This window comes from Pelodiscus sinensis, chromosome 1 (genome assembly GCF_049634645.1).
Source record: "Pelodiscus sinensis isolate JC-2024 chromosome 1, ASM4963464v1, whole genome shotgun sequence".
Taxonomy (NCBI): Eukaryota; Metazoa; Chordata; order Testudines; family Trionychidae; genus Pelodiscus; species Pelodiscus sinensis.
The window spans coordinates 182,693,210-182,714,901 of NC_134711.1; the positions used below are offsets into that span (position 1 = coordinate 182,693,210).

The 21,692-nt window shown below is 42.0% G+C and overlaps 1 protein-coding gene across 4 annotated transcripts in view; it reads left to right on the forward strand.

Annotated features, from left to right (window-relative positions):
* The window catches only part of EVA1C (eva-1 homolog C), an 81,624-nt gene that overhangs the window by 14,283 nt on the left and 45,649 nt on the right, over positions 1 to 21,692 (forward strand). For 3 of the 4 annotated variants that reach the window (XM_006126095.4, XM_025186119.2, XM_014575040.3), the window contains exon 2: positions 19,531 to 19,727. The exons of the other annotated variant lie outside the window; for it this stretch is intronic. In XM_006126095.4, coding sequence (XP_006126157.1) covers positions 19,531 to 19,727 — 197 coding nt within the window. The remainder of the gene's footprint in view (positions 1 to 19,530; positions 19,728 to 21,692) is intronic. 4 annotated transcript variants of the gene reach the window in all.

The following is a 21,692-nucleotide window of genomic DNA, read 5'->3' on the forward strand; positions in this document are numbered from 1 at the left end:
CTCCGCCCTACTCCAGAGACATGCAAGCCACATGGCCTTCCTCCTCCCTTGTGCCTGGAGGTGTGTGCATGGCTCCCAAGGTTCTAGGCCTTCCCCCTCCCCGGTGTTCCAGGAGCTTCACAACCTCTCACTTCCCCCCTTGCCAGGCCCCTGAACCGCACGACCCCCCACTTCCCCAGTGCTCAGGACATGCACCTCTCCCAACAACCCCAGTGGTACTCCATGCTGCATCTTTTGGGGTGTGGGTGAGGTGCTCAGGGGCCCAGCTGCAGCACTGCTTCTCCAGCATGTGTGTGTAGGGAGAGAGAAAAGGGGACAAGGGTTTATGTGGGGATGGTGAGGAGGGTGAGGGGGATATAGGAATGGAGGCAGGGGGATGGGCAGTTTGGGAGTGCAGAGGGGGAGGAGTTAGGGAAGGATGGGGGTGTAGGGAAAGGCAGTGTGGGGTGGTGAAGGGGAGGGGTTATGGTGGAGGTGGGTGTAGGAATTGAGACATGAGGTTTGGGGTGTAGAGATGGAGGTGGGGGTAGGGATGGAAGGAGGGGGGTTGACTGTGGGCCATGGAGTTCCAGGATAAGGACTAGTGACTCAGATTACCCCACCAGGCTCTCTTCCCTCATGACACAAATCTGGTTCTCAGTAGGGCATGGGCATGTAAAGCTGGGTGTTCCCCCGTGGTTCCATGTCTCTCCATTGAGCTCTGTCTGCACGGAGCATGTCCCAGCCCCACAGCAGAAGCTCTCTTGCCAGCTGGAAGGGCACATCTGGAGCACTGCCACCCTGCAAAGACAGACAGTAACCGGGTATGGGGAATTTTCTCCCTACCTAGCTGCTCACACATAACCCAGCCCCTGCCCCTTGCTAGTGAGCCGGGTGCTGAGGAGCACCCAGAAAGAAGGGGACTCATTTGGAGTTGGGAGACATTTTACTGATTGTGTTTGGTTTTCAGGCCCACAAGGCCTCAGAGCATAGCCCTTCTGTGCACTAGGTGCCAGGAGAGGTTCAGGAACTCTGAACAAACTATTTTATTGGTGGGTGGGCAGGAGCGGGAAGAGTGGGGGAGGGCTGGCTGGCGATGGAAGGGCACAAGCGGGCAGGATGGCCCAAGAGAGTTCAGATGGAGAGGCCTGTCCAGGCCAGTGGTGGAGGTGAAAGGAAAAGAGTGTGAATGACTTGAGGCCATGGAGAGCACAGCCAGGCTCAGTTCAAATTAACAGGCTCTCTGGCCGCAAAAGCAGCCAGTGAGAGAGAGGGTTGGTGAGTGTAGTGAGCAGGGGGCGTAGCCCCCTAGTAAGTCGTAATAGAAAGACAAAAGAATGTTAATGGAGCCTCAAGATGCCCAATATCAAACGAGTGTAATCATAGGATCTTATACCTGGGTTGGAGAATTATGTCAGGGTAGGGAGAGCAAAAGAAGTGGTCTGTAGTTTTGATAGCTCCAGTCCTTTTTGTCATAGTCTACTCACAGAGATCTTTGTTTTTTCAAGAACAGCTCAGGCAGAAACAACTACTGCTTTAACAAATCAGGCTGGCCGCCTACTCCAGCAGTAAAGGGCAAATAGAGTCAATAAAAAGTAAATAAAAACACTCAAGAAACATCCGCTGACCATGCAATCTTCCTGCACAATAAGTTTCCATTAATTTCTATTAATTAACACAATCCTGATTCTCCTAAACACAGAGAAAGCAAGTGAATACCATTTTATCTGTGGCTTTTCCTAAAGGAATTTTGGCCATAATGGTGCAGCATTTGTTTTGTTGACTTACCGGGTTAGCAGGATATACAGTCCTGTATAAATCCACCGAGTAAATTCTGTTGACTCATCATGATACGTGATGCTTGGAACTCAATCAAAATATGAAGAGAGATAAGAGATGTAATTTCTTGATATTGTTTGAAAAGGTTAAGTGCAAATATTGGTTACTATATTTAAAAGAAAATATTTGTTACATGTCAATAAGAAAGGGACAGAGCTTCAAAGTGCTGGTCTAAATTGCTCCGAGGTTTGTGGGATCTGGGATTTGATTCTATGAAATAGAGGTATTCGCCCAATATGCGTGTTTAGTTGTAGGTGTTTTGTGTCAGGCTCATCTCTATATTTTTTTGAGTCTGTCTTTTACACTGTGAACTCCTTGAGGGAGGAACTTGCGTTATTTTGTGACTTCTATTGTGTTGAGCATATTATTAATACATAACAAACTATATATTCTTTAAGTCAAAGGAGAAACAAATTTCATAAAACAAATCTGTTGATTATCTGCCCCAGCTTTATATTACAGTTCAAGCTGATAGACTTCTCAGTGGGATAGGACCTTCAGGTGACCTGAGCTTTTTTTTAAGGAAAGTGGGTAGTAATTCCAAAGAAATACTAATCCCCTTTCTTATGCAATATATTTCACATTTCTTAGTAATGTTCTCGGGGTTTATACCCAACCACTGCCCAAGACAGAAAAGGTACTTTAATCATTCACTAACTATCCAACTTTTTTCATCTTCCAGCCAAACAACAACTATAATTAAAATATTTTTCTTTTCACCATACATAGAGAAAATATTGTGTTGTCTTAGACAGAGCTAGAAGGGTACAGTAGGCATGGTTGTGCCTTATTCATTCAGCATTGTGAGTCACTTCATCTGAATTTCTGTGCATTTTAAGGGACTTGTTTAAAAGATCCATTGTGTAACTTCTGGCAATGAAAAGAATACCAGCACTGTTTGGCCACTAATTTACAATTAATTTTAAAACGTAAGTTGTAACATAAAGACTGATGTAAAACCCATTGAAGTCTCAAGGACTTCAGTGGGCTTTGGATCAGGGCCCTAAAGAACTGAGGAGTATTTATTTTTTGATTTATCTTTATTTTCTTTGTTCACATGTTAGAAGACATGAGTTAGATTTTCAAAATCACTTTGCATTTTTGGACCACAGTAGAATTTTTGATCTTTTAGTTTATCCAATCTAAAGTTGGATTGAGGAAAAAATGTGAAGCCAATTGCTGTGCTAATAAAAAATACTCTAGCCATGAAGATAGTTTTTGGGCTTGATCTAGTATAGTGTTAACTGATATTTCCTCTACTGGGGGACTGCAGGCTGCCCCTTGCAAGGGGATGGGGTTGAAGATCCTCATCTCTAAGGGTATGTCTACACTACAGCGCTATTTCAAATTAATTTAATTTGAAATAGTTAATTCAAATGAGGCTAATTTAAAATAACGCATCTATACACAAAAACTATTTCAAAATAGCATTTTGCTATTTCGAAATAGCACGTCCACACTCAGTGGACCCTGAACCGAAGTTAAAGCTGGCCGGAACCAGTGCCGGCAGGGCATCAGGTTAGGACTTTCTGTGTGGGGCTGCTGCCTGAGGCTAACTGTCCCCCACCCTGGACGGACAGTTCTCAGGGTTCCCCGCTTGCTTGTCTACCTCGATGAGGGACAGCAAAGCAGTCCTGACTTGGAGTTCTCGGAATGCCCAAACTCGGGACACCACAGCACTCGGCCACATGGAGCCAGAGTTGCCCCATGGCACACTGGTGCGTCTCGTGGGGTCGTTGCCATCAGCCCGGCTGCACTTGCTGCAGGCTGCCATCCAGGGGTCCATCGGGGGGCTGTCAGGATCCAGGGGGCCCTGAGGGAGAGCGTCCACCCCAAGGAGCCCTCAGAGCCTCCCTTGTCCTTCCCACTGGGGGCTCGTGCCGCATTCCTCCCTCACGTCCTTCCACTTACCCCTCCCTAACCCCCCTTCCTGATGTCAAATAAAAGACATGTATGTTCAAAAACAGAAACTGGGTTTTTGAACAAAATGGGGGGCGGAGGGGAATGAACCTCTGGGAAAAGGAGGTGGGAGAGGGGAAGTGAGAGGGTGGGAGAGGGGAGGGAGAAACCTGGGAAGAGGGAGCTGGAAGGGGGAAGCAAGGGGAAGAAGGAGGAGGGGAAGCTCAGAGCTCAGGGTTGCGGGTCTTGCCAGACCAACTTGACTTTCATGTTAACCTGCTCCTGGGTTCGCATGTGGTCTTTGGTGGCCAGGCTGGCAGCTATCCTGCCATAGCCGGCTGCATTACTCCGTCTAGTGCGAAGATCATGGACGTTGGGGGCATCCCCCCCAAACCTGAATAAGGTCCATGATCTCCACCCTGGACCAGGAAGGCGCCCACCTTCTCTAGCCCCTGTTAGGCTCCTGGGAGCTGGCAGATTGCTCCTGGGGAGCAGTGAAGGGCTGGCTGCCTGTGGCTTGCTGGCTCATGTTTTGGGGCCATTGGGTCAGGGGCCCCGGTGGCCACTGCTGGCTCTGGGCTGGCTGGCTTGGAGCTGACACAGGCACTGTGGCCAGGGTGTACCCCTTTAATGGCTCTGGGGCTGGGAGAGAGGAGGGTAAGTTTTCCTGGTTGTGGCCACCAGGGCTCCCTGGGAAGGGTTGGAGGCTGCCTATTTCAAATTAAGTGTCTACACAGCACTTAGTTCGAAATAGCTATTTCAAATTTGGCATTATTCCTCATAGAAAGAGGTTTACCAAATTCGAATTAAGGGGTCTGCTATTTCAAATTAAATTTGAAATAGCGGTTTGCATGTATAGACGCTATTAAAGTTAATTCGAAATAACGACTGTTATTTCGAATTAACGTTGCAGTGTAGACATACCCTAACAGAAGTGATCTTGTCCTGGGAATTTTAGAGGGCCAGATATAAACTAGGACTGTTCAAACGCCACATGGTTTGGTTCACAACAGTGTTTGCAACCCTGCATTGCTTTTCTTGAGAAATTGACTTGCACCAAACTGCATGAGATTCAAGTTCACAAACCCAAATTTTCAAAGAAATATTTGACTCTAGTCCAGAGGGTCCACCTGCTTTAAACCTTTGGGTATAGTTGTTTCCTGCTATCTATTGGGCATGATTGCCTTCTTCCTCAATCTTCAAAAGATGAAATCAACAACTCTGCCTTTCTCTGATCTTTCATTTACCACGGTTCTAGCTAGAGCTATTCTTGAGGATAACACTGAAGTCTTGAGGCAAATTCATTCCTGGTGTAACTCCATTGGATCCTCTATTTTGACTTCAGCAGAGTCACATCCATGAAGAATTTGGCCATTGATGTTTGACATGTAATCAGGGTTATGATGTGTCCGATAATTATGACCCTCAAGATATGTTCATGAACTAAAGGAAAAGAAGTGTTTTCCTTTCAGAAAATGCACATTGATAAATATTTTAGGGTATGTCTAGACTACATGGCTCCGTCAATGGAGCCATGTAGTTTAGGTTTCTAGACATAGGAAAATGAAGCAGCGATTTAAATAATCGCCGCTTCATTTACATCAAAATGGCTGCTGTGCTGTGCCGATCAGCTGTTTGGTGGCACAGTGTGGTAGTCTGGACATTCTGCGGTCGACAAGAGAAACCCTTGTCAACCGCCCCATTATGCCTCGTGGAATGAGGTTTACCGGGGCGGTCAACAAGGGCTTCCCTTGTCGACCACGGAGCGTCCAGACTACCACACTGTGCTGCCAAACAGCTGATCGGCACAGCGCAGCAGCCATTTTGATGTAAATGAAGAGGCGATTATTTAAATCACTGCTTCATTTTCCTATGTCTAGTAAACTAATCTACATGGCTCCGTCGACAGAGCCATGTAGTCTAGACATACCCTTACTGTAGCTAGTGACTATTTTCTTCATCTCTCTAGTCTACCTCGATTGCTGCACTCTATGGTAAGACACATATTTTTTAAATTGGCTTCTGAAGATCCTGCTTCTCCAGCTCTCATTGAGGTTGTAATTCTGCTGAGCTCTGGACTAGACATCTTAGAACTGTTTACCATTGGGTTGTCAAAGTGAACATCTGCCCATTAGAAAGAGTTAAAATAATGCCAACTGCTGGCACTATGCCTAAAATTAAAAATAAGATGATTGTACAAGCATTCTTTCCCTTGTGTGACACCACCACCTCTCACACAACCACTGTGGGAATGGGAATCTCCAACCCACACTGTTCTGGGGGACTCCCTGCAGATTCCAGAAATGTTTACAATCCACAGTGAAAACAAAATTATATGAGTTGTGCAGAGGAGGGAGAAGAGTCACATCTGAAAAACTAAGGAAATGGGAAAACTTAAGTAAAGCTAGTAAGCATATGAAAATATAAAAACTAGCAAAAGGAACACTCTTGTATTTATTGTTAAGCACTGGCATTATGCCCAATGTTTTACAGAGTGTAGAATAGGCAAGGCCCCTTTTCAAATTGGGTTTTGCCTACGAAAGCTCATGATACACTATATATAATATATATATTTGTTAGTCTCTAAGGTGCTACAGGACTACTCATTGTCATTGAATAAAACATTAGGCCAAGACTTTTTAGGGTGACTTGAACTACATATTCTGGAAATTTGCTTTTGGGAACTTGCAGGGAGGAGCGGGGCGGGGAGAGAACTGAATTATCAAACAGACAAACCGGATTTCTCAGAATTCCTGGAAGTAATTATTTTCCCAGAGGACTTCTCTTTCCTAAGCATTAATACTGAAGAGAACCCTCTATACCAAGGTTGGGAACGTAAGCCCTGGGGGCGGTTGCAGCCAGTGGCTTGCCTGGATCAGGGCTCCCTTCCCCCACAGAACTGGGGAGCCTGCGCTGGTGTCCCAGTTCCTTCCCCCGTGGGGCTGGTACACACAAATTCTACTAGCCTGATTTTTTTCTGTGGGTCAGCGGCCCCTGACCCAAAAAAGGTTCCAAACCCCTGCTCTATACTTATGGAAAGAGCTTAAAGAACACCTGGGTGATAAATAAGAGTTACATTGATTCTTTGCTAGTTGAGAGGCCCCTTTGTAAAGAATATTAGCTAACCTGTAGGCAATGGGAAGGAAGGTCCCTCACTGCATATATCACAACCAAAAGAGTTAATGTACAGCTATAGATCCCGATTCTCCTCTCACCTTCCCACCTGTACCAGCGTAAAACTGATCTATTCTCTTCACTGGCATAAGTGAGAGATGAATCAGGCCCTTTAAGTCTGCTACAGGTAATTTTTTCCCCTGGAAACGGAGCTGATGAGAGGAGCATTCCCATTTTACCTGCCAAACCTGTACTAGACAAAGCTTTCTTTTATCTCTAGATACTTTGCTGCCATCTCCAGCATCTCTTGCATAAAGCCTAGTCCTACAACTGGTTCTTTTTCATTCGGGGGGAGGGGGTGAGGTTTTACATTGCACACTGAATTCCTCTATGTGTCAGACAGTTATCATTCTTTATTGTTATTAATATTTATTATTTGTATGGTAGCAATGCCTACAACATCATAGGCTCTATCTAGATATGCACAAAGACATCACTGTCCTTAGCCAGAACCTTAACTTTGCTTTGGTGGGCAGAAATTTTGAAGCCATCTGTTACTCAAATTTTCTTTCCCTCTTAATTTTCAGACCAAGAGCACCTGTCAGTTTCAGCTTGCTCATTTGCCACCTAATTTCCGTATATATGACAAGCATGTGCATGCCCCAAAACAGGGATTTTCATGGTCATAGAACTAAATGTCAACTCTCCATGTAGCTATCCAGTGCACATGCTCAGGTCTTTGACTTATACATGCAAACGTGATAGTGTCTGCAGTAAGCTGTCACGCTCTTGAACACATAATCTCAGTCTGAAAATCAGCCCTCTAATGTCTTGAATATAATATTTCCTTCTTTTGCATTCTTCCTAAATGCTTCTTCTTCAAAATTCCAGTGTCCAGAACTCTGCAGCAAATGACTTTCTCACTACAAGAAGCAATAACCTCATCTCATAATATTTTTAAAATAATTCATTTTGGCTCTCAATGGGCATGTTTCATGCTACCTGTCTATGTTTGCTTGTTTCCCTCATCTCCTCTGCTATTGTCTTCCTCTTTTTTTCCTCCATTGATAGGGAATCATTCACTTGTGCTACCCTTTATTTGGCTTTCCCTCTCATTCACTCCTTTGAATAATTTCCCCACTCATAATTTCACCTTAAATCCTTTGCTTTATGGTAATTCAGATTAACTTTCTCTGAAAACTGTTTTGTGAGCACAAAAGTAGATGTATGCTACAATAGGACTGAATTGTAGCACCATGAAACTGACCCAAGTAAATGCTGGCCACATTCATTTCAGCACTGCAAAGGGATGGAGCCACAGTATATAGCCTGTGGTGTTGGTTGGATAGAGCCACCAAAAATGGTCAAGCAGCCTGTACAGGCATTATGAATAGTAACAGAGAGGTAGCCGTGTTAGTCTGATCTTGGTAAAACAAAAAAAGCAGTCATGTAGCACTTTAAAGACTAACAAGATAGTTTATTAGGTGATGAGCTTTCACGGGGCAGACCCACTTCTTCAGATCATATTCTGAAAGCGAACTGGCATGACCATTATATAACAGAGGGATACAATGAAAAAAGTGAAAAAATTACAAACTGACAAATCAGATACATAGAAGAGAAGATGGGGGTGGGTGGTGGTAGGTGGAGAGAAGGGACAAGGAAAGAGGAAATTGCTTACTGTAAGAGTCAATTAAGTGGCTAATTTGAGGTCACCACAAATCTCAAAAAGTGGGGAGGCTGTCTTTGTAATGTGTAAGATAATTATCATCTCGATTAAGGCCCATTTTGAGCCTCAACTTTTATTTATGCTAAAATTCGACATGTAATTTTTTCACTTTTTTCATTGTAAACCTCTGTTACATAATGGTCATGCCAATTCGCTTTCAGAATATGATCTGAAGAAGTGGGTCTGCCCCACAAAAACTCATCACCTAATAAACTATCTTGTTAGTCTTTAAAGTGCTACATGACTGCTTTTTTTGCTTGTACAGGCATTATAATTCTTGGAGCAATATTAATTGATTATCTAACTTTGCTGAATAGCCCTGCATAGTGCCCATGTGGGGCAGTGGTTGCCACTGCAGACCAAATGGGAATCAGTCGCTTTCTGGTAGCTTAGTGGGAGAAATCCTGACACCTCTGAAGTCAATGCGAGTTTTGCCATTAACTTCCAATGGGGGCCAAGATTTCATCCTGTGACTCTACGTATCAGTAAAAGAAATATTGCTAGGCAACTATTGCTGCTTAAAAAATCACACAAGGAATTGCAAGTGATCAGAGCTAGTTCTTTGAGAACTGATTGACATCACAGCTGCAGTAAAGTTTATCAACAGTGTAGTCGTCACGGAGAGAATTCTCCTATTCTGAGTCTGTCAATCTTGCCCATACAATTTTTATTGGCTGTTGGCAAAATTCTTGAAAAAACTGCAGGGGTTGATGGAGAATAATAAAATGGATTAGCTTTTTGGGACTCCAGCAATAAAATGTGTATGTCTATTTTGATCTGAAATGAATTAGCATGTCTTAAAAATGGAGAACAAATTACCATGCTAATCAAGCTAAATTGAACTATTTGAACAATAACCAGTATAATTGAACATATATAAAGTCCTGATGAAAAGGACTGCTATATGCTGTAGACCTTTCATACTCAGGTTTTAAAAATAAATATTTGCAGAATGTATTCTTGATAAAGAAAATACTGCTAGTAAAAAGTTAGACTGCTTTTAATATGTGCAAGGTACAGGTTGAAACTCTCTTAACTGGGACTCTCTGGTCTGGCAATATCCATGGTCCGGCATGACCACAAATGTTCAGGGCCAGAGAGTCCCACTGGACGGTTAGCGCTCAGTAGCAGGAGAATACAGGACATCCATACGTGAAAGCAGAGCTTTCTGGAAGGACTGCAGGAGCCCCATGTGTGGCAGCGGGAGCCCAGCTCAGAGGCTGTGGGGCTGCCTGGAGCCAGGCTCTGCAGCGGGAACCCGGTGTGCAGAGACAGCAGGGCTGCCAGGCACTGGAGCAGGATCCCGGAGATCAGAGGTGGCGGGGCTGCCTGGTAGGGCAGCAGGGGCTTATAGGGCAGTGGGGCCAGTCAGCTGGGAGGGCAGCAGTTGGCAGCTGGGGGGGACCATAAATGACCACTCCTGGTCTGGCAAAATCCCTAATTCGGGTCCGGTCAGGTCCTGAGGGTGCCAGACTAGGTAGGTACAACCTGTATTATCCTCAGAACTCATGATTTTGTTCTCACAGTGCTTCTTCCCTAAAAGTGATATGCAGAGCTTATGCATCCTTTTACCTTATTTTGAGAGAGATAAGTGGTGCACAGACTTATGCTAGCCACCTATGTAAGGGTGAATTTATCCCAAATGAAACTCTATTGTTCAGAATAAGAACAAACTGATGAATTCCAATGCTTTGTATTGTCAGTTACAGTATGTGTGCTATTTTATGATGCACTAGAATCTTAACTGAGTATTTTCAGACTTGCTGATGTTTTCATTTGTAAATTACAACAGACTTTCAAACTTAAAAATTAATTCTCCCTGAGTTTCCTGACTTTCAGAGGTTTTTTTTCTACAGCATTTTAAGAATGTTATGTTAACTTAAGAGATCTATTTATAATCTTAACTCTATTTAAGAAAGGTTGGGGATTTTTTGATGGGATTGTCTTTATGGTTGATTGATGCCATGTCCCCTTTGCAATAAGAAGTGACAGTGAGAGGCCAACTTGCCAAATCTCCAATGCTCAGACCAAAGTACCCCACCTTCATTCTCCTCTTTGATATAATCAACTTCTTGATACTCCTTCTTGATATCTTGTTCCCTTGGCTTGTTTAACTCTGTCCTTTCCTCCTTCTGCTGGCCAATACTATGTCATTGTTTATTGGTACTCCCTCATCTGTCTGCATCCAGCTGTTGACTGTATTCATGTAGTTAGAATGTAAACTCTATGGGGCCAGGGATCATCTTGTTATTCTGTTTGTACAGTGCCTAGCATGATGGGGTCATGGTTCATGACTAGAGCTCCTAGGCACTATGGTAATAATAATTATTAATAGTAATATAATAATAATAATAATTAATAATGACAACAAAATACTGTAGCTCGGTATGCATGTGTTTCATGCTCTATCTGTGCAGTAAATTTTAGTCTGTGTTGTCACTGTAACTAAATTGGTTAAATCTGAAAGAAAGGATTCAGTTTGGATTTCAAGTGTCTCTTTAAGACCTAGTAAAAAAGTTGCATTGAGTTACTGACTCCTTCTGATCTATACAGTCTTTGACTCTATAAATCAATGTATAATGCTGTAATACAGGCTTAACTTCTGAGTAGATTTGTACAGGTTGTTAGGTTACTTTGTATATAGTGTAATCTGTATGATGCCTATAACTGTATGCTTTGAGCCTCTGCAAAAAGTTTGGTTTATATTTCTGTATGATGACATACAGGTGTCCACAGGCCACTGCAGTGTTGCCAATTCTCATTAATGTATCCAAAGTCTTGCAGTATTTGGCATTTTCCTTAAAGCCCCAGCTGCTGTCATCATATTACTACTACAGTAAACTTCCGATAATCCGGCACCTTTAGGACCCTGGGGGTGCCGGATAATCAGATATGTCGGACTATCAGAAGGGGGGGCTATGAGTGGTATAGAGTGGGGTGGGAGGGGATGCCACCCCAGACCCCTCATAGCCCCCCCTTACGATAGTCAGGCTCTGCCCCAGGAGTCCCTGATTCAGCCGCTGCTGGTCAGTTTCAGCTGCGGCTGAATCCCGACGCCTGGGGCAAAGCAGCTGGGGTGCTGCCGGGTTGGTCCCGCATCGCTGTCCTTTGGCGCTGCGGGACCAACCCGGCAGCACTCCAGCTGCTCTGCCCCAGGCGTCCCCAAGAGCAGCTGGGGTGCTGCCGGGTTGGTCCCGCAGCCCCGAGGGGCAGCGCTACCAGACCAACCCGGCAGCACCCCAGCTGCTCTGCTCTCGGCTTCCCTGATTCAGCTGCTGGTCAGTTTCAGCAGCAGCTGAATGGGGGAAGCCTGTCCGGCTGCCCCAGCACTTCCGGGTTCCTGATGGTGCCGGACCATCAGGAGTCCTGGAGCATTGGATGCTGGATTAATGGAGTTTTACTGTACATGGAAATCTCTACTTTAATTTGTGGGGGAAACCAGGAAGTTTCAAGACCTCACGTTTCAGAGCAAACCTTGAAAAAATGAACCCTGGCAGTTCAAAAACCAGAAGGCAAATAAACATTTGCTAACATTTATTATTTTTTAAAATCTGTATTTTTTTTATCGCATGATTTTGGGGATACTCCTGACTTATGAGTTTTTATATGCTTTGGATTTGCAACACAGTTCATGTGAGGTCAACAATGGCTCCCTGTTTAGATTTGTTTATAAAATATATAATTTATAGAACATACAGCCAATAGAAATATTTCCATCCTATTAAACAAAAAATAACGGAGGCATCTTATAATGCAAATAAACATTCCACTGTAATGTTTATAATAATGCAGACAACACTGCAAAGCCTGTACTAAAACCCAAAGTGAAATATGACTATAAAGCAACATGAAACTGACCAGTAGCCTACCTTTAATGTCCCAGTTCAGAGAGCTACAGAAAAGTAAATAGACATAATAAAAATTGGCAAATGCTAAAATGCTTGCTCTCTTTCTTGCTTGCTTGCTTGACATTGCAGTTTTGCTGGAGTAGCTGCCTTTAGGAAAACTGATCTCTGAACAGGATTATATAAACACGTTGTATCATTAAGGCACAGCCTGTGTTAGAGGTGTTATGGAGGCAAACTTCCTGGGGAAGTTGAAGGAAGTAATTGGAAACTGCTACTGTCTGTATGGCCCACCTGGATCACCATTCTGGGCACAGGGTAGGAGACAGCAGCTTTCATGGGAATGTTATTCCTCTGTATAAGCAAATGAATGGAAAGTGCGCAGAGCCATGCTCACCCGCCCACCAGGCACAAATCAGAGTCAGCAGGAGAGGGAGGTAAACTACATTTTGTAAAGGACTGCAGTGACTTATTTCCTCTTGGAGCTAAGGAAAAGCAGGAAGGTAACTGTGACTCTCTGAGTCACCATCCCTTTCCAGATCGGCGGTGTACCACCCCTTATGTGAGGCGAGACATTCAGTCTCAATATAGCCCTTTAAGAGGTGCAAGGCTGTGTTTGTAGTACTCTGTGTAATAGTAAAAATGCACGTCTACATAGTCTCTCATGTGAGCAAAGCAATCCAGATACCAGTACGTCACCACTTTTCTTATCAAAGATTAGCAGCCAATTTCCATGACTATTTTTATCCTTTATTGTGTGCAAATATATAAGCATTTTAAATGCCACTTGGAAGGCTAGAGAGCATGATTTCTTTTTTATGTTCATCCCTCAAACATTATTTTCTGAGAGAAATGCCCCTGCTTATATACAATCAGAGCAGATTTTTAAAACAGCATTTTTAGAACTGAATAGTTGTGGTTGTTGCAGAAAGGTGCTTAGATACTGGATTAGGAGTTTGCAGGATCAAAGTCACAGTTAAGATGCCAGGGAACTCATCCAAATCACATCATCACTGATATTCTTTAGGGAATACTGGGCTGTTTTGTACCCAGCACATTTGGTTCCAAGTAACTTAAAACCTAAAGAATTGAAATGATTACAGCAGCGGGACCAAATCTTTTATGGTGTCAAGCACTCACAACACATGTTGGGCCAGATACTCATTTACACTTTGGCTCCTTTACACCATTTTGGTAGTTTAAAAAGTCCCTAAAGTAGCAATAAATTACATTTAAGACTCCTTTACAATATTCGAATAGTGTGAAGAAGATTCACTGTAAATGTGAATTGGGCCTATCCTCAGTAGAAGCCCAGTACTTCTCAGGAGGCATCAGGACTTTCTGGAATGGGGCCCACCAAGAAGTGTCTCTGGCAGGGAAGCTGCTTTATTTTTGTATGGTTTGAGTAGAGGAAAGCTCTTGTTTAAAAATAATGTTTTAAAAGAGAATGTAGAGCCTGATCCTAAAAACAGTTTTTCATGTGGGCAGTCTCGCTGATCTCAAAAGAACATGAGTGAAGAACTGCAAAGTGGTGTGAAATCCTAAGCTTTCTGAAGAAAATGCCTAAGTGTCCACTGACTTCAATAGGGTCAGGATTTTATCCCATGTCTCTGATGCTATGGGAGATGCCAGCCAGAGACTCGTGTTCTCTGTTTCCTTATAGAAAAGTCAGTGCAAACTTCCCCTTCCTTCTCCCCCATGCCTCAGGGGCTCTCTATTAGCCTCATTTAACATGGACACTAATTGACAATATTTTTTCTCCATTTTTTCCCTTCTCTTGCCCTTCCTATCCCCTCTTTCTCTGCTATTTATTTGGACCCTGGACCGCTTAACTCCATTCATCTGAAGAAGTGGGTTGTGCCCATGATAGCTCATGATACTATCTACATTTTTTTATTCGTCTCTAAGGGTACAGCTACACTGTGGCACTATTTCAGGATACTTCCGGTATCCTGCAATAGCCATTCCATGTCTTGACAGCATGCCCATTATTTTGAAAAATCTTTCAAAATAATGGGCATTATATTCTGACGTACCTGTAAACCTCATTTCAGGAGAATTAAGGGACATTTCGGAATAGTAGTTTATTTAGAAATGTGGCGCCAAATTACAAAATAAGCTACAGTATTTTGAAATATACTTGAAATAAGTTACACAATTTGCACAGTGCAAATTGTGTAGCTTATTTCGAGCTAAGAGTGCTGTGTAGATGCACCTTAAGGTGCTGCAGGACTATTTGCTGTTTTAAAAACTATTTCTTTATGAAACTTATACCTAGGGCAATTAAATATAGAAGTGTGATTTGTTTCTAGCCATGGGTTTTCTACTGTAAGATCTGATTCTGGTCTCACAGAAATGAATGAGTTTTCAATGAAAGCAAATTTTGGGGAAAATACTCATGGAAATTCAAAATGTTGATGAAATTTTGACATTAAAAAGAAGGGGGAGTCAGAATTGGTTGAAAAATACACCAAAAATAATAAAAAATGTCCCCCCTTCCTCATTTTTCTATTTTCAAAGTTTGATGAAAAATTGCAGCATTACATTTTGGTAAATATTGTCCAGCTCTTTCTAATGTAAAAGTAGAGCTCAGGTGGAATCAATGATGCTGTAGACCTAATGATTCTAAGATTTTTAAAAATAGGAACCTACAATTAGGCTCCTATGGCCCAGATTCTCAAAGGCACATAAGCAGCCATTGAAATCATTAGAATGTAGGCATCTAAATACCTTTGACAATCTGGGCCACAGGAGCCCCATTCTATGTTCCTATTTTTAAAAAGCCTAGAATCATTAAGTTTACAGCATCATTGACTCCACCTGGTCAACAATCACAGTGGAAGTTTCTCCTATGGCATGCTACTGGACCAGTGGTTAACACACTCATGTCATCAGTACTTCATTGGACTTATCAGAAAAAATACCTTCAAATATTCAAACCCAGTTTGACTGTGACATTGTGAGTCCGTGCAATGTCTCAGAAAAATGTAGCAACCATTCCAAAGATTAGTTAAACACAATTCAAGTTGTAAAAAATCCCACAGGTTGCCTATTATGGGGTATGTCTCCATGGCAAAAAAAGAAAAGCCATGACAGCAAGTCTCAGAACCCAGGACTTGGGTTCGTGGAATGAGACTAAAAATGGTTGGATCAACACCCTTACTTCTTCTGGAGCCCTGGCTCTGAACCCCAGGAAGAGGCGCAGGTGTGGGGAGTCTCGGAGCCCAAACACCAGCCTTATGGTGCCAACCTGAGTCAGTTGACATAGGCTATGAGATTCACTTTGATGGGCCCTTTATTGCAATATAGATGTACAGTGTACAGAAAATGCAACATGGCTTTAGAGTTCTCAGCTCTTCAGAATATTTTTCCAAAGAAACTGATTGGTGAGAGTGGATATGTTAAGTAACTACATCTTCCATGTGTCCTCTAGATAATCTACCAGATAAAAACTCATTAGCTGTCCTCAGTATCCTAGAACTATTTGTGTATTTCTAGTGAATGGGCATGTGATAGACAGATGATAGCAGTGGCTAGGATTTTCATCGGTCCTCAGGGAGTTCAGCATTGAATTCCTATTGAAAATCAAGGAGAGTTATGAATATTTTAGGCTTCTTCGAAAATCCCAGAATGTGTGCACATAGTATCATTCTGCTATGTTTATTTCACTGTAATATTTTGACATTAAACTGTTAATTAAATAATAACAACAAAACCCCACACCAAGTCTCTTTTGTTTCTTGTTCCTTCTAGCCACTTTGTGCCTCTTCTTTACTATATCTCGTGGTGTATTGTTTTCCCTCTGATTGTTAGTTCTTTCCTTGTTTCCCCCTTCCTCTTTTTCCTTGCACTGTGTTCTTTCTCTCTTTGTCCTATATTCATTCTCTCTTTCCTTTCTCAATATTCTCCCACACTTCAATACACAAGTGCATCAACCCTTTCTCTACGCAAATGTTCTATTCCCCAAATCTTCTCATTATATTAACAAGTAGATACACCCCCAAATTCATCCCTCTGTATAATCTCCTTGAAGAAGTGTGAATAGTTGACTTAATGCTGGTGTGTCTGGCTATGTCTACCCTACAAGCGCTACAATGTTATAGTGCTGCAGTGTATGCAGACATTTACTACAGCAATGGAAAAATTATTCCATTGATCTAGATGCTTCTAAAGCCAGGTTAAATTGACCTAATTACATCACCCAGGGCATTAAATTTTTCAAAGATCTGCGTGAGATAGCTGAATCGACCTAAGTTTTAGGCATAGACCAAGCCTGAGCGCAGTGGCGCTGGAATTATTTTTAGGGTGAGAGTGCTGAGATGCACCTTTCTTACCTTGTCTGCACCCCTCACTGCCCCAGGCTGGATTGACACGTAGTGTTGCCAAATCTCCTAGACTGGAAGGGCTGGATGCCATTGCTGTCAATGAAGTCTGGTACATCCAGTCCAGGAGAACTGGTAACCTAGCCATAGCTGGAGGAAGCTGCGAAGCCCTGGTATGGTGGTGGGACTCCAAGTGGCAGCAGAGCCTCTGGGGCTGGAACCCAAAGATGGTGGGCTGCAGAACATTCATGTACAATGGGTGAAGGGTTCCCAAGGGTGATGAAGCTGATTGGGCCAGCGGGAACGCAGGGGGGCTGCCAAGAAGCCAGGACCTGGGGCTGGCAAAGCCGATGGTGGGTCGGCAGCAGGGACAGCCTAAGAGCACAAGGAAACAAGGTGCAAAACTTGGTTGTGCAGAAGCACTCCCGTGTCCATACTTCCCATGCCTATGCCTGAGACTCTGTTCCCCCAGTTCCCTCTAGGGAACGGAGAGGACACAGAAGCAGATGATGTTTTTCTTCCATTTCCTCTAGAGGGATGGGGAATATTCTTTCCATCTTCTCTGGTGCTTCATCTCTTTTTCTCCTTCCTTGAAGGGCAGGTCTAGTAGAGCTCTTTTTTCTTTTCTTTTCTGCACAGGCGAAAATGAAGAGGCCTCCAGAAGTTATGGACTCTTGAATGGAATTTTCAGTTGAGCTTTAATGTTGGAAATTTAAAATTTCTCACACTCTTTTTACTCCACTCTGGAGCATAAAGCCTTGGAGCATGTGATCTTTGAACTGAGGGTTTTTCTATGTGGGAAATTGCCTGAAATAGCTTTTGAGGAATAACTATTCTGCAATAGCTGCTTCTCTGACCACGCTTATTTACACTAGAAGTTCCTTTTTATAGTTTACCTTAATCCACTTCCAAGTCTGTTCTGGAAGTAGGTGAAGCCAATCACAAAAGGCTGCTTTTTGTGCAAAATAAATGTGTCCACATGGGCAGTTAGTACTAAGTAGCTGTTGAGATTTAAGTTCATACCCTTGCTTACTTTGCTAGAATTTCCCCTATGTAGACAAGTGCTTGCATACAGATCAACAAAATTAAGGACAAGGAGAAATATTAATAAATGTCAGATTTATAAGTATGTAAAAAATGGACATTTCCTTCTCATTCCAAATTTAGTGCTTCAAGTAGAGTTTTACAAAGGCTTAATCCCAAATTCACTGAAGTCGGTGACAAAGCTCCCACTAATTTTTAATGCTGCAGATTCAGAATTGTAGTCATTTTTTGTAATGGTTACTTTCTGTTATTTTAAAATTTCCTAAGTATGCCAAAAGATAAAAAGTGAGGTTAGCAACAGCAAAAAATCTAAATGTGGAAAGAAATGATCAGATTGTACTGACGTGCAGAGGTCGACAGTTATTGTGATAAGGGGTTTCCATTTTTTCCCTGAAATTTCTTAAAAGTTGTTGTAGAGAATTGTGTATTGAAGAATTAAATTGACTCTGTTGTGCTAGTTAGCTTGATTTTTAAAATTCTGTTTCTCACAGTTTATAACAAATAATTCACTGGAGGCACTCACTAATTAAAATTGTTGCAGATTGTTTTTCAAGAATATCTACAACTTGGTTTCTGTTGAGTTGTATGTTTTGATTTTTTGGGGGATGAGGGAGCAAATTTGTAGAATTTCATCTTCCAAGTTCTCCTTTATGTGTTTTGTGTACACATTGACATAAGGCTGAGTTAAGACTGGATAATTAAAATAGAAAATAATTAGAGATAATTTTTAAATGTAGCAAAGTGGACATTAGTTAAACAACTCTTTAAAAACAACAACAATTGTTGTTCTAATTTCTTGGGCATTTCATTGAATTAGTCTCCTAATTTTCTATGACATGTTCTTTGTTCAAATGTAAAAGTGAGGATTGAAATATGTAAGAGTGCTGAGTACTGAACGTAAATTAACTTTCAAATATGTGATAGGGAATGTTTATAAATACAGGCATGCTCAGCAGGGGACATGATCATACATATTACCTGCAATCACATGGTAAATGCAGCGGTTATAGTAGCAGTATATGAATTTCCACCTCTTTGTCTGTGGTGGTTACATGCTAAGAAACCTTAGAGAAGGTAGGTGAGCAAGATAACATCTTTTACTAGCCCAAGTTCTGTTGGTGGAAGGACCTGACGAGCTCTGTGTTGAAGAGCTTGAAAGTTTGTACCTTCCACTAATAGGAGTTGGTCCACTAACAGATATTACCTCACCCATCCATGTCTCTTTTATATCTTGGGACCAACACAGCTACAACACTGCAAACTATAACATCTAACAGTTAAACAGCATCTCTTATTAGGAAGGACCCTGAACTACTTTAGACTCTGATATGCAAATTATATAGAGAGAATCACTTTATTCATCACTTGGAACACAGCTCCCATTAACAGCACAGTAAGATGACACCTCAGTTTAGGACAGGAAATAAAGAATACTTTATCCAGTTGAGAATTCAGGGGAAAATAGATCAGAAATCTGAAGAATAACACCTTGAACTTTTTGAGAAAGTGCGTTGGGATCTCTAATGACCACAAATTGCTATACTGTAGCTTCAGGCCTCATCTAAAAACCCAGCACCCAGATATTTTTGAGGTCTGATACTGACTAGGTTGAAACACTGATAAGCTCACAATCTTATGTGGTATGGCCATGTTCACAATCCTGATTTTATGTCCTTTCCATGGGATGATACAGTTTTCATATTATCTGAAGAGTTTGTCATTGCCTGTATTAAAAGTAACATAGTTGAATATTTTCTAGGTTACCTAACCAAACTTCTGCAAAACCACACAGTGTATGCTTGTGATGGCGACCGTTTGAGCCTACAGTGTCCTCGACATTCAACAATAAGTGTCCAGTCAGCATTTTACGGGCAAGATTCCCAAATGTGTAGTACACAGCAGCCTGAAACTACGATGAAAAATCCCTTAAACTGTGTGGCATCTACCACTTTGCAGGTATCACATATTGTATAAGGTTTTTAAAATTGAGAATGTTTTTAGATCAGATTTCAGTTTTGTGACCCATAGTCTATGAAAATGCCAAGTGTTCACAATATTAAGTGAATTCCACAAAGTTTCAACTGGTAGGTAACACAAAATGACACACTTCGAAGTACTCATTTCACCAGCAGACATATCAGGTGAATAGATTTTATTATTTCTGTAGGCTTGAAAAAGATTTTCAGGGTTCCTTTTAAACTAACTTTCCTGTTTTTCTACACTTAGCCTTCCATTTTCAAAGCTCTGCAACACCCATCCTTTTAGCCAAGCAGATCTGGTTAGAATAGCCTTAATTGGTCACAAGGGCCTGACAAGTACCCCGTATTCTAGCGCTGAATATACTGAGCCAAATTCATCTTTGTTGTAAAATCCACTTAATTAGATGGCACTACACTGTGAATGAATTTGGCTCATTGCTTGTTCACCGAGAGTACGTCTAAACAGCAGGGCAGAAGTCATAGAATCATAGAATTATAGAATAATAGGACTGGAAGGGACCTCAAGAGCTGAATAGGACTGGAAGGGACCTCAAGAGCTGACTTGCATAGCTGAAGTCGAAATGGCTTAATTCAGCTTTTGGCACTGCCTACATAGCAGGAAGCCGAAGGAAGAACACTCTTCCTTTGACTTCTCTTACTCCTTGCGAAATGAGGGTTACCATGAGTTGAAGTAAAAAGTCCTTCACAGCTTGACATTTTGAATAAAGGCTTGCTGTGTAAACGTGCTCTTTGTTATTTTGGAATAACGTCAATTATTCTGAAATAATGCTGCTGTGTGTAGACATGCCCCTAGAGTGTCAGAAAACAGGACATGAACCTGGATCACCAGTATGGCAAGGCTGAGCGAAACCCTCTGGCCACAACAACCTACTTCATTATTACATTTGAAATGAATATCCAGGTTCACCAGTAATATCCTAAAGGTTGCTTCACGTATATAGTAGAATATGGATGACACTGCTGTTCATAAATTATTACTTGATGGCATGGGAATTTCTTTACATAAGTTGAGGAAGTCCACCCTTTGAGTACTGTGATGAAGGAAGCTCTTGACTGTAAAGAGGTCTAGAATTCCTCTGTTAGGTTATGCTTCAGCAAAGCATTGACAAGGGGAACTCAATGAGATTTAAAGATGGGTTGAAGAGCTCTACAGAACAGGGTGTTTTTGAAGAATCAAGGCCCTCAGTGCTTATTGCTATTGCTTCAAGCCAGCAGGGAATCTCCATTCCATCCATTAATAATAGTATTAAGTTATCTTGTGTAACATCCTTTTATCAGAAACAGCGTTGTGACAGAGTTTTAATAACGTGGCTTGTACATGCTGTACTGCAACTAACGTCTAAAGATATTCTATGAATGACCTTTGGGCCATGTGAAAGTACAGCTGTCCACTTAAAAAAATGTGAGGCCAAATGCATCCTTGGTGTCATTTCATTGACTTTAGTGGAGTGTCACCCATAGTTAATTTGAGTTCTTGAGTCATGAGAGTCTCTGTGAGGTTTCCATGGACACTTTTTCTTGAATACACTGGCAACTAACTGCATTGTAAAATAATATAAACTTTTACAGATATTTTCTTTTTCACTGTTCAGAACTATAGCTATAAAAGATGAATGTCTGGCTCTGTATCCCCGAAAGCTCTGAGTCTGTCAAATAGAAAAGACTCATACTGTAAACTGAATTCCTGGAAAAAACCCATGATGATCTCATTCTATCCTTCTTTGTGGAATGAAGTTTGAGATCTGCATAATCAAGCACAGTATTAGCTTACAGAGAGGAGAAAAAATAGCTGGCATTTTATACAGTAAACTCCTATGCCAGTGGTTCTCAAACTTTTTGGCCCACAGCCCACCCCGCTTAATACAGATTTTTCTGTGGACCACCAGCCCACTACTCATGTTGACAAAATGCGTGCAAGAGG